Here is a 16,377-nt window from a genome sequence, read left to right as displayed (position 1 = left end):
ACTGCTCTTCCACACTTTGAGATTGTATCCTAAATTCAACAAGTCAGCAATCCATGTATCTACATACCACAGCACTGAATTAAACCACACAGTGACAAGAGAACCTCCACACGCAGAAAAGAAAAAGGGAAACTCACTCTTTTTGAAATTCTTCTTGCTTGCTCTTAAGTTGGCTTAACCTTTCTTTCTTGTCTATAAACCTGTAAGAAAAAAATGTAATGTTTTATTTAAATGTTCATTCTTTTCAGTTCAGTGCGATTATGCAAATTCCTAAGGGCCAATCATTTCTGCAGACTCATCTGGAGATGTCCTGGTCCTGAAAGTAAACACACATCTTCTCAAGGTGGTGCGCACACAGCTGCTTTCGCCACTTGCTCACTTTAAAACTAAGTTCAAATTCTCAGCTTTAAAATTCTTTCATGGGTTTATAAAATATGTCTAGAAGCCACCCCCCCCACCCCACTCAGATTAAATTATCTTCCAAAACAGGCACATCAGAGCACTAGAGTGAATTTGAATTCAAGGAAATTGAGGCTTCTAACATAAACATGATTTTAATTTAGCTTAATTCAATCCTGCTCTCACCTATAAATTGGTTACTTATCATTTTTAAAGTACAATGTTTTTTTCCTTACTAATTTTATTGCTAGTCCTTATGGGCTAACAAGTTACTTAGTAGAAGTTATCAAAAGGAAGGGATATCACATCGCAGTTCATTTTCTCTACAGTCTTCTCCCCTTATCCTTTCCTTCCTGTTACCTTATTTAGGGTTTAGTCTGCCTTTTTTTTTCTTTGCACAGTTTAAGATGGAAACCTAGATCATCCATTTTAAGGCTTTCCCTTTTAAATATAACCATATAGGGGCGCCTGGGTGGCTCAGTCGTTAAGCGTCTGCCTTCGGCTCAGGTCATGATCCCAGGGTCCTGGGATCGAGCCCCACACTGGGCTCCCTGCTCAGCGGGAAGCCTGCTTCTCCTTCTCCTACTCCCCCTGCTTGTGTTCCCTCTCTCTCTGTGTCTCTCTCTGTCAAATAAATAAATAAAATCTTTAAAAAAATAAATAAATAAAACCATATAAAGTTATAAATTTCCCCCCAAGTATTGTGTTAGCTAAACCCCAAAATGTCTTTTCACATCATTTAGTTTGGAATTCCTAATTTTCCACAAATTCCTTCCTTGATCTCCAAGTTATTTAGAAGTATAGTGCTTAATTTCCAGATATATGGGTTTTTCTAGGTAACTCGTCGTTTTCCATTTTCTGACAGAATATACTCTATGAGATTTCAATCTTTTAATTTGAGAGTATCTTACGGCCTTGCATCTGGTCTGCCTTGGTGAAAAGTTCCCTGTGTACCTGAAAAAATATGTGTTCTACAGGCTTTGGGTACTGTGTTCTAGAAATGTCACCAGCTGAAGGGGATGAAGAGTGACATTCAGATCTTCTAGATCTGTGCTATTCACTAAGATAGCCACCAGTCACACGTGCTGAGTACCTAAAATGTGGCTTGTTGCTTAATAAGTATCTGGGTAAAAAAAAAAAAAAAATTATATGACTAACATCATGCAACTGACTTTTAAATGAGCTAACAGTGGCTCGCTATCTTAAAAAAACACTATAATGCCATATGCTATAGTAACATAGTATGGAGTCCAAGATTAGGTTTTTGGCTGTCTCCCAAATTCCTAGCCCAAATGAAAACAATCTAACAGAATAGTAAGAACCCTAGAAATTGCTTCCTTAAAATGGTCCAGACTAATACCAGTCTAAAATATTTCTAAAACCCCATGTTTGAAACATATCCAAAGATATCTACTTCAAAATGGAAGGGATCAATAGATGAATGGATAAAGAAAACGTGATAAATATACATGCTAGAATACTACCAAGAAAAAAGAATGAGACTTTGCCATGTGCGGCAACATGGACAGACCCAGAAGGTATTATGCTAAGTAAAATAAGTCAGTCAGAGAAAGACAAATACCATATGATTTCACTTATATGTAGAATCTAAAAAACAAAACAAACAAGAAAATACTTAAATACAGATAATTGGTGGTTGCCAGAGGGGAGGTGGGAGAGGGGAGAACAAAACAGATAAAAGGGATTAAGAGGGACAAACTTCCAGTTATGTAGTAAATAAGTCACAGAGATGAAAAGTACAGCACAGGGAACACAGTCAATAATATTGTAGTAACACTGTATGGTGTATGTGACAGATGGTGACCACACTTACTGTGGTGAGCACTGAGTAACGTATAGAAGTGTCAAATCAATGTGTTGTACAATACACCTGAAATTATTTATTTTTTTTTTTAGATTTTATTTATTTGAGAGACAGAGAGCAAGAGAGGGAGGAGGGTCAGAGGGAGAAGCAGACTCCCCGCCAAGCAGGGAGCCCGATGCGGGACTCGATCCCGGGACTCCAGGATCATGACCTGAGCTGAAGGCAGTTGCTTAACCAACTGAGCCACCCAGGCGCCCCCACCTGAAATTATTTTAACATTCATGGAACGCTACATCAAAAACTAATGATGTATGTATGGTGATTAACATAAAATAAAAATTTTTTTTTAAAGATTTTTATTTATTCATTGAGAGAGAGAGAATGATAGAGAGAGAGCATGAGAGGGAGGAGGGTCAGAGGGAGAAGCAGACTCCCCGCTGAGCAGGGAGCCCGATGCGGGACTCGATCCCGGGACTCCAGGATCATGACCTGAGCTGAAGGCAATCGCCCAACCAACCGAGCCACCCAGGCACCCAACATAAAACAAAATTTAAAAAATAATAAAAAAAATTTAACATTGTAAGTTAATTATACTTCAATTTTAAAAGGAGAAAAAAATGGGAGGGATAAAATATTCTAATTATGACCCTATCATTTAATAGGCAGTCACTGAAAATGTATAATGTATGTTAAACAAAAAAAGCAAATCAAGTGATATTATATACTTGTGTGACTAAATTCAAATTAGATTAAAAATTCAGTTCCTGGGCGCCTGGGTGGCTCAGTTGGTTAAGCCACTGCCTTCGGCTCAGGTCCTGATCCTGGAGTCCCGGGATCGAGTCCCGCATCGGGCTCCCTGCTCGGCGGGGAGTCTGCTTCTCCCTCTGACCCTCCCCCTTCTCATGCTCTATCTCATTCTCTCTCAAATAAATAAAATCTTAAAAAAAAAAAAAATTCAGTTCCTGGGTGGCTCAGTCGGTTAAGGGTCTGCCTTCGGCTCAGGTCATGATCCCAAGTCCTGGGATCGAGCCCCAGGAGCTCTCTGCTCAGCAGGGAGCCTGCTTCTCTCTCTCCCTCTGCCTGCCACTCCCCCTGCTTGTGCTCTCTTTCTGTCAAATAAATAAATAAAATCTTAAAAAAAATTTTTTTTTTTAATTCAGTTCCTCAGTTGCACTAACGACACTTACGGCTGGTAGCTATCTTACTGGACAGTGCAGATACACAACATCACTGCAGAAAGTTAGACCAAGTAGCACTGCAATGGCCAATAAGGTAGTAACTGCATGAAACAGTAAACACTCAAAAACCAGTGTGGGATGTAGACAAATTCATAGACTCATCCATTAATTTATGAGGCAACTTACAACAAAACATCTTCCAGAATAATAAATCTAATTATATATTCTGCAGCTGTGTACTCTCTGACATATTGTTATATGCTTCCATCTCCACATATCAAAAATGAGAAACTAATGTGGTATTTACTTCTACCTCACTGAGGCAATATGGTGATTCATGTTCTGATAACCTGAAGGAGGTGACAAACTCACAAGACTCATCAAACCAGTCAAACAAAGACTGACAATGGAGGATAAAATCTTCCTTTTAGAGGCTATAAAAGTTCTCCCTTCAGATCTGTTGTAGAAATGCCACTTTGCACTAAAACAAACTGGGATGACAAACAACCTTGTCCAGCTTTATACTGAGCTGGTTCTCTTGGGCTTCATTAAAAAACTTAAAATGTAAATATACAGTTGCCAGCAGGAATAATAAACAAAAGACAACAATTCCTACTGTATCAAACACTTCATGAGTAATGTTATTCTTCATGAAGGAAATTAAAAATAGGTGCTGTTAACAAAGCTAAACAGCAGATGAGATCAAGGAATGTGGCTGGGTCAGCACTTCAACTGCTCATCTGCACACTCATCCATTCTCTGCATTCTCCGTCCCACCACTCATGGAAAGATAAATTCATTCCACAATTCTGTGTTTTCTCAATATGGTTTCCAAGAAATAGATTAATGCACTCATCATATTCAAACTAGATTTTCTTTAAAGATTGTATTCATTCATTTGAGAGAGAGAGAACACAAGCAGAGGGGCAGAGAGAGAGGAAGAAGCAGACTCCCCGCTGAGCAGGGAGGGAGCCCGACCCGTGGCTTGATCCCAGGACCCTGAGATCATGACCTGAGCCGGAAAGCAGACATTTAACCAACTGAGCCACCCATGTGCCCCCCAACTAGGTTTAAGGATACAAAAAAAAGCAGGGAGGAAAGGAATATTTTTGTACTATCTTTCAGAAGTGGGGTTTATCACAAAATATCTTGTGTCTTTTTCCATGTCAGAACATACAAACTAATTTCATTCTTTAACAAATACACAGAAATTTCAGTGAATGGACATCCTATAATTTATTTATCTGAACTCCTACTGATGAACATCAGCATCACTTCCAAAAATTTTCACTATTATCAGTAATGTTGTAAGTGAATAGCCTAATGCACAAATCTTTAAAAGCTTTTAGGTTTCTCTAGAAACTCCTATAAATAAAACAAACTGCTGGGTCAAGTATTCACATGCAAAATTCTGGCAGTTATCTTTAAATTTCCTCAGAATCATTTCTTTTTTTTTTTTTTTTAAAGATTTTATTCATTTATTTGACAGAGAGAGACACAGCGAGAGAGGGAACACAAGCAAGGGGGAGTGGGAGAGGGAGAAGCAGGCTTCCCGCAGAGGAGAGAGCCCGATATGGGACTCGATCCCAGGACCCCGGGACCATGACCTGAGCCGAAGGCAGTTGCCTAACAACTGAGCCACCCAGGCGCCCAGAATCATTTCATATAATTTACAACCCCACCAAGAGTTGAGTAACAGAACCTGTTTTATCTCACTCTCTCCAAACTGCACACTTCTTTTTAGTCTTTGCTAAACTGATCGGCCTCCCACCCTTCCTCCCAAAGATCATAATCCATTCACTTACTTTTCTTTATTTCACTATCAGAAATGTTGAACGCCTTTTCCTATCTTGTTGGCTACTTACTTTTCTTTTGTTGTTCCCCTATGTCTTTTGTTCATTTTCCTATAGCTTTTTCAAGAATTATTAGGGAAATTAGCCATTTTTCTTTCCAACATCTTGAAATTATTTTTTCTCACTTTGCTTTCTAACGTGTGTTTCTGCTCTACAGAACTTTCCAAACTTTTATGCAGATACATTGAGCAATTCTTGTCGTCAAATGGCTCTAGTTTTGTATTGTTTCCTGAAAGGAATCTGCCAGTGAACCTGTACCAGGCACTGGGGCTTTTACAACACTGTATTTTCTCTCCCAATTTAAAAATGCCTTGTATTTACCAAAATCCTACATACTTAGAGTTGGTTTTTTTTCCCTAAAAAAGTACTTCCTTAAATGGACTTTGTTTCCTAAATTCTCCCATACTTTGCAACTATGATTTTTTGTTCCCCATTAAAAAAAGTACTCCCTTGGGCGCACCTGGGTGGCTCAGTCGGTTAAGCGTCTGCCTTCGGCTCAGGTCATGATCCCAGGGTCCTGGGATCGAGCCCCACATCAGGCTCCCTGCTCAGCTGGGAGTCTGCTTCTCCCTCTCCTCCTGCCTGCCATTCCTCCTGCCTGTGCTCTCTCTCGCTCTGTCAAATAAATAAAATCTCAAAAAAAAAAAAGTACTCCCTTCAACTAACTTTTAAACGGTTTCCCTGCATTGGAGACTGATGAAAACAGGGGCCCTGGTCCCATAGTGCTGGGGTGGTACCAGCGTCTGCACACAGGCCAGCTCAGGGCATCAGGCCTGTCTGGGCTGACCTGGGGATGGGTTAGAGCCGGCTCTGCAAATGGAAGGAAGGCATGACAGGCAAAGGGAATTCTGCTGTTTCACAAGGCAAAGAGCTCAGTTGTCCTGCATGAAAGCATTTCAGCACAGCAGGTAGGAAAACAGGGTTAGGGGTGTGCTGCTGATGAGGCATCAGTTAGGACTGTGAGCCATGTCTCTCCACACTGTTCCAGGGCCACAATCACAGGCAACTGAGTAGATCTACCCACAGGTCAGACTATTCATACAAATCTGCTCCATACCGCCAGAAAGACAGCACCAGGCTGTGTACTCTATCAGGGATCCATATTATTAATTCTGCTACTAATTCTAGGTGATAATTAACATCCTCATAACACCCACAACTTGAGAATTTAATATGTCCTAAGCATGTCCTTTTCTAAAATAACTCTAATCCTTCCATCTGCCTGCCCAGTCCTTGCCCTCATCCTAGGAATATAAGTTTACACTGTGCCTAAGAATAGAGCAACAGAAAAGTCTAAGAGTTCTAGAAACACTAATGAATTTTCAGAAAGGCAAAAAAAATAATAACCTTTCAAATGTGGAGGTGAGAGCCTTAAAAATATTAAACCCTTTGAATCAGTTATTGCAGTTCAAAGAAATGGATCAGAGATGAGGAAGATTTGTATCTGAAGGCACCAATCATGAAATCAGTCATAATAGCAAAAATTGGAAACAATGTTCAATAGAACAATTTATCAAATGATACTTTATTGCCATGCAGGACATTATAATATTTTTGAAGACATGAACATGTGCTTATGAGATGCTGGGTTAAAAAAAAAAAGGTGCAATACACTATATACATAGGGTATGATTCCAATGAAAAAATCTATAAGCACACACACACATATGCAGAGCAACAAGGCTGGAAGGAAATATAACAAATTATTAACAGAGCTGTGAGAATATGGGTAAAATTCTCCTTCTTTAGGTGTTTCTGTATTTTAGAAGTTTTCTACAATAATGGTATGTACATCTAGAGTCAGAAAAAAAAAGATCTCAATCAATCAAAATTTCTCATGCTTCTCCTCAGAGGATCAAATACACCATCATAATCGTTTAAAAGTACCTAAATTCAGAGGTATCCTGAGACAGATTATAGTCCTTGGGTTCCTTAAATCTAAAAGGGGGAATGAGCACTAACAGTTTTTAGGTCTGTGGTGGAGATGTCCCCATCTCTGATTTGGGCACAGGTTTGTTAGAAGAACTAATGATAATGATAATTTCTGGCTCTAGAAATAAGGCAGTGGGGTTTCCCAGGCAAAAGTGAGAGCACAGATCTCTCTCTTATATAAGCAGAGATGGTTACAGAACTAAATATTTCTTCAATTAAGATACTAACATGGTAAGAATTCCTAGTCATTAAATTTTTCTTCCTTAAATTCTTTAGGTATACAACGGTATGATGTTTATGGACAAATGCAATATAGGGGGAAAAAAATGATCCTTATCAAGATGGTTCTTTTATCTTATGTTAGAATACTTAGAATATGAGAAAATATGGTAAAAATATACTCTACTGGCAGGAATGAAGGTTAAGTCATTAAAAGAAAATAGAAACAAAGCACTGCTTAGTTTCCTCACTTATAAAACAGGAATAAGGCTTATCCTACTTGGTTACAAGGATTAAATAAGATAAATGCGAACATAAGATACAGGCAACTTTGCACATAATATATCCTAGTTTCCCTTTTTCTTCATTGCAATGAGTGATTTTGTACTTAATCTTACTAATGCATTAAATTGAACTCCATATATAAAAATAAAGTTCAGATCTGGAAGTGAGTTTAAGAATTAGCATAGCCCAGGAGTAAGTTACAAATACTCTGAATTTCCTCATGTTAAAAATAGGTTAATATCTCATGGGTTTGTGGAAGGGAACAAATAAGATAAAAAATGTGAAAGCCTTTTATACATTCTAAAAGGATAATGATAAGAGTAGCCATAGATACTGACTGAAAACAGAAGCTGTATTTTCTTAGCAGACATGCAAAAGTGGTATAAATACAATTATTAAGCTGCATGGGATGGAAGTTGGGTTTCTTCCTGAAGGACACAAACAGAAGAAAGGTTGAGAAACTCGTCTAAAGATGGGGAATCTAGCCACCTGTGGAGCTTTTGTTCTGCTGAGTAGGGTATTCAAATGTAGGTTTGGAACTGAATTCTCAAGACAGTAGATTCTTAACAGGCTACAGTGACTGACAACCAAAAAGATCTGGAGAACAGAAATATCTAAAGAATAATTTTGGGGGGGGTGCCTGGGTGGCTCAGTCAGTTCAGTGTCCGACTCTTGATCTCAGCTCAGGTTATGATTTCACAGTGGTGAGAACCAACCTGGGGTCTGGCTCTGTACTCAGTGGTGAGTCAGCTTGAAATTCTCACCCCCTCTCCCTCTGAGCACACGATCTCTAAAATAAATAAATCTAGGGGTGCCTGGGTGGCTCAGTCGTTAAGCATCTGCCTTCGGCTCAGGTCATGATCCCAGGGTCCTGGGATCGAGCCCCGCATCGGGCTCCCTGCTCCACGGGAAGCCTGCTTCTCCCTCTCCCACTCCCCCTGCTTGTGTTCCCTCTCTCGCTGTGTCTCTGTCAAATAAATAAATAAAATCTTTAAAAATAAAAAATTAAAAAAGTAAAATAAATCTTTTTAAAAAATAAGAATAATTTTTTGGATATTGGGTGTGTCTTCCCCTTGAAATCTTCAGGAACATCTAAAATTTTCTGCTTGTCCTGTATCCCACCACTCAATTTATTTAGCACCTGTATTTGTTTCCTGGTAGAAGTGTAACATATATTCTTAAAACTCATCAGTGAAGATAATGCTGCATCGTTCCTGAAAACCTACTTATAAAAGCAATATTCTTTTTTTTTTTTTAAAGATTTTATTTATTTCAGAGAGAGAGAATGAGAGAGAGCACATGAGAGGGGGGAGGGGCAGAGGGAGAAGCAGACTCCCCGCCGAGCAGGGAGCCCGATGCGGGACTCGATCCCGGGACTCCAGGATCATGACCTGAGCCGAAGGCAGTCGCTTAACCAACTGAGCCACCCAGGCGCCCTAAAAGCAATATTCATATGCTTATAAATGTCTTTCTTTTCTGACCCACAAGTTAAAATAACTGGTTCCTAAACCAGCAGGCAGATTTTCTGGGGTGCTATAGTCTCTAGTTATCCTCAGATTATGTTCCCCATCTCATTCCTATACCTATCATAAACTGGTAACCAATTTCTTTCCAGTCTTGAGTGGAAAGAGAAGTTTAACTTGTCAGTTATTATTGGGTAACAGTATTATTTCTGGTGTTAAATAAATGTAAATCCAGAAAACTATGTTCCTGTAAAAAGCCCTGTAATTTAAAAAATGTTAACCAAAATCCAAATAAGACTGTGTTGAGAGGACTGCCTAATATCATTCCTCTTCATCTCTTAAAGAAGTACACAAGTTAAAAGGCAGATGAAAATCAGAGAAAAAAGTGGGTATTGTTTTAGGATTGCAGCCAAGGTGGGAAATGAGGACAGGACAGTGCTGATGAAGATACCAAGATTATAAATCTTCCCACAGAAAAACAACAAAATATTCGTTTAGATATTTTTCAATCAATCTATCTGCCAAACTCATTTAGTCCACAAAATTATATGAAGACCCATGTTCCCTTCTTAGGAGTCAAAGGAACTAATTGTTATGAGGTAGATTGTTCACTGATACCTAATTTTCTTTGAATTGCCCAACTATTAAAACCTTTACATTCAGCTAGTCTATTAATGAAGCCTGAAAAAATAAATTTACAAGAACTTTGATATATGTTATCACATTCAAGATCCATGTAGGCACAGCTAATTTGGCTAATTTACCAAAGAGAAATCAGAGGTTAAACAAGGGTTTTTACTGAGGGTTGCTGGAGTGGAGGGGGGTGGTGGGGATGGGGTGGCTGGGTGATGGGACACTGGGGAAGGTAAGTGTTGTGGTGAGCGCTGTGTATTGTGTAAGACGATGAATCACAGACCTGTACCCTTGAAGTAATACATTATATGTTAATAGTAAAAAAAATAAATAAAAATAAAACACGGGTTTTTAAACTGTGCTGTGTCCGTATTTTATTTCCGAGTGTTTTCCTGAAGTTAGTGAGGGGCTTTTCATAAAGCACAAGGAAAAAGAGTCTGAAGGCAGCAAAGCAGAGAATACAAAATTTTTCATAAATACTGAAGACAGTAGAATATCTCACAATCAAGCTATGACCAGCACGATTTAAGGCTTATTAGTATTAAGTGTAATTCCTTGAGAGCAAGAGACCTTTCTCCTCTGTAACTTGCCAGGGTATTTTATGCAGATAGCTGTACCCACTGAGAGCTCATTAAAAATGATTTGACTATTAGGACAGTGGTCCTGGGTCTTAAGAGATTCTTACATCCTACTAGATATTGGGCACTGTTCTGGGGAACAAAGGAAAACAAAACAAAACATGCCACTTATTAAGGAATGCACAGTTGGGAAAAGGGAAAGATGGGGAATGAAGTGAAGCAGGCTGGGCAGACCACCGTGGCAGTCCTGTCATCCCTGAACCCTAAAGTTTCTTTTTTTATCTCTAAAAATTTTGAACGGTTCTGGTATTTGCTCTTCATTTTTCCGCTTGGTCGGAAAAAGAAATCCATTATTACACACCCATCTTCTGAAGATTCACTTTAATGTTCAGATGTAGCAAAAAATTTCAACCTCAGTTTCTCCGGTGGTATTAGCTTTGCCCTTCTTTCAACAAAACGCCTCCCCCGTACCACCCGCTGCTGCCACTCTGCACCGGTGACCGACCGAACAAACCCAGAATTCATGCTTTCATGCAACTACATTCTGGATGCAGGTATCTTCTTTGAATAAGTAACATTACATATCATGCTCAGTACCATGAAGGAACTGAGCATTGCTACAGAAAACGATGGCGTGGCGGAGCGGAGATGAAGTGGGAACATACACCTTAGCGAAGGTCAGGGAAGGCCCCGCTGAGAAAGTGACATTTAAGTTGAGACTTGAAAGACAAAGTGGCAATTGGAAGGAAAAGTGTTCAGGCACAAGGAACAGCAAGGGAAAAGGCCCAGTGGTGGAAAAGTTTCATATGTTTGAGGATTTGATGGAAGGCTCCTGACTACGGAGAAGTATGAAGGAACATGGCATGAGTTTATTTTCTGAGTGCTTAATATACGCTAGACATCATGCTAAGTACTTCAATGCACGCTCTTATGTCATCACTACCAAACCTATGAAGTTAGATTCCCCCTCCCCATTTTCAAAAGGACATGAACAAGCATAGGAGAGCGTAAGAAACTTGTTCAAAATCACATAGCAGGTGGTGGAGTATGGATTCAATTCAATGTAGCATGAATCCAAACTTACAGCCAAAGTTAGAAGATAAGCAGTAGCAAATCAAATGAAGCTTTATATAAAGCCACAGTAAGGAGCTTGAATTTTATTCTAAATGCAGTGGAAAGCCACTGAGAAGTTTAAACAAAACAGTGAAATTATCTGATTTACATTTCTGTGGCTGCTGTGTGGAGGAGTTGTATGGTAAATGAAATGAAACCAATAAATAGTCGGGAGAGAAATGATGGTTGTCTGGACTAGAAGTAAACCAATTCAAGATCTATTCTGGAGCAAATCAAATTAGCTTTGCCAATGATTTGGAGACATGGAATAAGAAAAAAGGGAAAGTCTAGAATAACTCCCAGGTTTCTGGCTTTAGTAACAAATAGATCATGATGGATAATCATGAAATGGTTTAGGATCAGACTAAGTTTAGGAAAAAGGGATAGTGTCATTCAATCATTCGATAAATCTTTATTAAGCTTCTAATATGTGAAGATAAAGCAGAGTACAAAATAAATGATAAAGTTTTGTCTTCACAGAGCTTCCACCACTGGAGTGGGGAGGGGGGCAGTTAGACAAATTGATATGTAAACCATAAGATAGTGCTAAGTGCTATGGAAGACAACAAAGCAGGTTAAGTGGGAAAGGAGATTACTATTTTAATTAAATGGTTAAAGAGAGCTTATTTAACATCTGAGCAGAGGCCTGAAGAAAACAAGGGAAGCCGCCCTGAAGATTTCTGGGAGAAAAGAGTTCCTGGCAGTCTGAGTACGACTGCATTGGTCCTGAGGCAGGAGTGCTCTTCGTCTGTTTGAAGACTGGCAGGGAGGCCAGGGTGGTATAGCAGAGTAGATAAGGGAAAAAAGAGATCACAGGGGAATAGACAATATGGAACTTTTGTCAAGGATTTCACCTTTTTTACTTTGGGTAAAACAGGAAACCCTTGCAAGACTGAAGATCTGAAGAGTGGAGGAGCGGTGTTACTTCAGCTGCAAGATGGAAATTACACTATAAGGGAGCAAGGGTGGAAGCAGAGACTCAAGAAGCAATAATCCTCTGGTGGATCAGACCAGGAAACAGAGAAAGGGTCAGATTTAGATAGGTTTTGTTTTGTTTTTTTTTTTTAAATTTTATTTATTCATTTGAGACAGAGAGAGAGCATGAGCAGGGGGAGAGGCAGAGGGAGAGGGAGAAGTAGGCTCCCCGCTAAGCCAGGAGCCCGATATGGGGCTCGACCCCAGGACCGTGGGATCATGACCTGAGTCAAAGGCAGACGCTTAACCATCTGAGCTGCCCAAGCGCCCCTAGACGGGTTTTAAAGAGCAAATAGGATTTCTTGATGGGATCAGATATGGTGGCATTAGGAGAAGAGTCAAGGAAGGATAGGCAGTTTTTCTGGACCTGTATCAAAGAAGAATGAGGTTACCGTTTACTGGGTTGGTTGGGATGAGCATGGGAGGAAAAGATTTATCATGGAAAACCATGAATTCAGTTTGCCATACTAAAATGGAGATACTTATTACAAATTTAGAAACATGTTGAGTAGGCAGCTGCTTACTGGATCTCAGAGAGGTCTGGGTTGGAGATACAAGTCTGACAGGCAGTCTTTAACACACAAACATTATTTAAATCATGGGAGTGGATCTGGGAAAAAGAAGAGACAGAGAAGAGGGCCCTGAACTGCACCCTTGATAAACTCCATCAGTTAGACATTGCCATCTCATGCCTAGTAGTGTTATAGTAAAACAACTGGTTCAATTTTGAAAGCTATCACTTATTGCACCAGCAATTTCTAAAGCCATCAAGTGCATCAATGAGACACAGAAATGAACTAAAAAGATATCACACAAAACCCAAAAGAGAAACTCCATTTATGATCAGAGAAATACTAGGAACTCAAAACGTTTCCAAATATAGAGATTGTACAATCCTGTGGTTAAGTGCATGATATATGATATACTCAGGCTGTCTGGATTTTAATTCCGGTCCCTCTGCTTATTATCTGTGTGACCAAGGCAAGGCACTTACTGTGCAGTAACCTCAACAGTAAGTTGGAGATAAAAACGTATTGGGTTGTTGTAAATGAATACCTGAACTTTCACTCTCAGAAAGTTACCTTACTGTCAATGACACTAAATCACTGAAACAAAAGTTGAGATCCCGCAGTTAATCACACTAATTTTTCAATTATCTTTTTAATTTTATTTATTTGTCAGAGAGAGAGAGCGTGTGTGTGAGTGCACAAGCACGGGGAGCGGCAGGCAGAAGGAGAAGCAGGCTCCCCGCTGAGCAAGGAGCCCGATGCGGGGCTCGATCCCAGCACCCTGGGATCACTACCTGAGCCGAAGGCAGACGCTCAACCGACTGAGCCACCCAGGTCAGGTGTCCCTAATTTTTCAATTATCTTAACCAGAGACTAGTAGCTCTGTGTTTAGATTTCAAAACAAGGCAAAACATGCTCCGAAATTCAATTCTCTTAACTACGGCCTTACTTACGCCTCCCAGTCTGGATTTTTAAATAAAGCCAAAACACATCGCCAAATGTCTTAATGTCCAAAATAATCTTCGGAGGCAGAGAGGGGGAAAGGGAGCAACTAGCTAGTCCTAGTTCACACATCAGAATAAACATGTCTCCTAACAAGGTCCAGCTGTGACATAGGGCACCATGGCCCGAATCCTCCTTAACCAGGTAGTTATTTGATTCTCTCCTGGTCTCTCCTCTAGAGAATGAACGTGCTTTGGAAGATAAAGCTTAAACCAAGCTTCTGAATGGAAGTCCAGCCAAGTGCCGAGAATCCAACTCTATGACAGCAATAGGGGAAGACTTATCCAGGGTCACCATCTATCTCTTACCTTTAGTACCCAGGAGCACCGTGGGGTCAGACTCTTCTCGGGTGGGTTAGTGGAGAAACCGCGACCCTCCCTCTTCTGGTCCCCACCCCCGACCCCCGGGAGCAAAGCGCCGGCGCAAAGCTGCTACCCTCTCCATATTCCCCTCCTCTCGCGGAGCTCCGGGCCCCGGACCCGGGCCCCAGGCTCTAACCTCCATTCGCGGAGCGGTAGGAGACACCCGGGGAAGAAACAATACAGCCGCGGCGGCTGCCGTACCTCTCCCGGTCGCGGCCGTCGAAGTAGACGAAATCGCCGTTCTGGACGCACTTGGCGCAGGTCAGCCGCCGGCGGGTGGTGTTGCACAGCGGACACCGCTCGACCGCCACGTACAGCCCCTCCGCGTCGTCCACGGAGTCCACCAAGTCCCGGGCGAGCGGCCGCGGCCCGCAGCCAGGAGCCTCCGGCGCCCGGGATCCCTTCCCACTGGGAGACGCCATGATGGCCTGAGAGCAGAGGCAGTCACGTGGGATTTTGTTTTCAACCAGGTGCATCCTGGGCGAGGAGGAGGGGCCTGGGGAGGCGCCGAGAGGGCGGGCGGGGTCCGGCGAGCCTCTTGCCCAGCCTCTCCGTGCTCTTGGCCAGGCGGGCGGGCGGCGCTGTTGCTTTTCCTGCCTGCAGAGGGGCAGCCAGCCCGAAGCGTGGAGAATTAGGTTAGAGGGGTGAGTCAGCCAAAATGTCATCATTCTCTTGATCATGCCAGGGCTACAAGTTAACGCCTCAAGCTTGTGCAAGAAATAGTAATACGATGCCCTAGGGATTCTGGGAAAACGGATTGGGAACAAAATCAGGGAATTTCTTTAATTCGCTATGGGTGCTTTTAAATTTGCTGAAAAGTACAGCAAAGTCGGGTGAGGGGGCTGGGTCGTGGAGAAAGGTTGTATTTTGGGCTCACCCACCTCCTTTATAGGTTTGTGTTTTGGGTCAAATTCCTAACCTCTCTGTGCTTGTGTTCTTATCTATTACATGGAGATACAGTACCTACCCAACGTCGTGAAGGTGAACCATACCTTTAACAGGAATCTGATAGTACTTTACTGATAATAGCGAACAAGTGGAAACAATCGTGCTAAACGTGGAAATCAAAGTTATCTTTCTGAAAACTGAATTTTAAATTAATGTCCAACAGTCTTCTACTCTGGACCTTGCTCTGAGAAAGAATTTGAACTAGGCAGAATTTAACCTAACTCGATTACTCCAAATCACTTTCTGTGGAGGTAAATAGGGTGCGTGGGAGGATTAAGTCAGAGTAATTCGTGTTTGAAAATGCCTCCAAACTACAGAAGGAAAAAAGAAAAATGTGCCTATAAGTCAGTTTACCTAGACCGGTGATTCTCAAGGATTCTTTTGGTAGGCTGTCAACTGATCACTGCCTTGAATTCTCTAGCTGTGACTCCCAAGTTCCACACCCAAAGATTCACAACTACCTAGGAGGCATAAAGTGATGTAAGGTGGCCACCACAAACGTGGCATGTCCGAAACTGAACTCTCCCTCCTCACAAATGTTTCCTCATCTTGGTGCAAGACATAATCCCTAACCACTTGGGAACAAGAGCCATGAGTCATGTTAGTCCCATCCCCCCCCCCCCATAACCTGCACATCTCCATCAGATTCTGAGGATTCCACAATCTAATTAGGTCTCGCATCTGAACCCTTTGCTCCATCCTCCTAGTCTTATCTAGTCTATTGTAATACCATGACATAGATTAAGGCACAAAAAAAGCAGTAAGTCCCTAAGCTGTTTTCAAAATAGAGCTTACACTAAACCTGAATGGTTTCTGAAAGTTTATTTTTAAGCAAAAGGAATAATTTCCTCTGATCATTTCAAACAAAAGGATATTTCATTTGTCTTAGGGTTTCAGACTTTCATTTGTATTCTGACAGGATCCTTCACAGTGCCCGTATCTAGCGGCCAGGACCATCTACTCAATATTTTAAAAAGCAAAAAAAATTTCTGTCCTGCTAGATGATGTTGTTGCAGATATAATCTATTCTATGCAGTTACCTGAAATTTCTGTATATTCCTGTGTATTTTCAGAGAACACATGTTAACAGACTACATCTTTCA

At 41.0% G+C, this 16,377-nt stretch overlaps 1 protein-coding gene across 1 annotated transcript in view; it reads right to left on the bottom strand.

Annotated features, from left to right (window-relative positions):
* Window positions 1-14,784, bottom strand: part of ATG14 (autophagy related 14) — a 36,434-nt gene extending 21,650 nt beyond the window's left edge. The window contains exons 1-2 of the mRNA XM_006736466.3: window positions 14,528-14,784; window positions 138-200 (exon numbers count right to left, since the gene is read on the bottom strand). Of these exons, the coding sequence (XP_006736529.1) occupies window positions 138-200; window positions 14,528-14,748 (284 nt within the window). The 5' untranslated portion in view covers window positions 14,749-14,784. The remainder of the gene's footprint in view (window positions 1-137; window positions 201-14,527) is intronic.
* Between the last annotated feature and the right edge of the window lie 1,593 nt (window positions 14,785-16,377).

This window comes from Leptonychotes weddellii, chromosome 9 (genome assembly GCF_054177405.1).
Source record: "Leptonychotes weddellii isolate Sample4059 chromosome 9, ASM5417740v2, whole genome shotgun sequence".
Taxonomy (NCBI): domain Eukaryota; kingdom Metazoa; phylum Chordata; class Mammalia; order Carnivora; family Phocidae; genus Leptonychotes; species Leptonychotes weddellii.
Note: the sequence above shows the minus strand (reverse complement) of the source record. Positions and strands in the feature narration are given on the sequence as shown.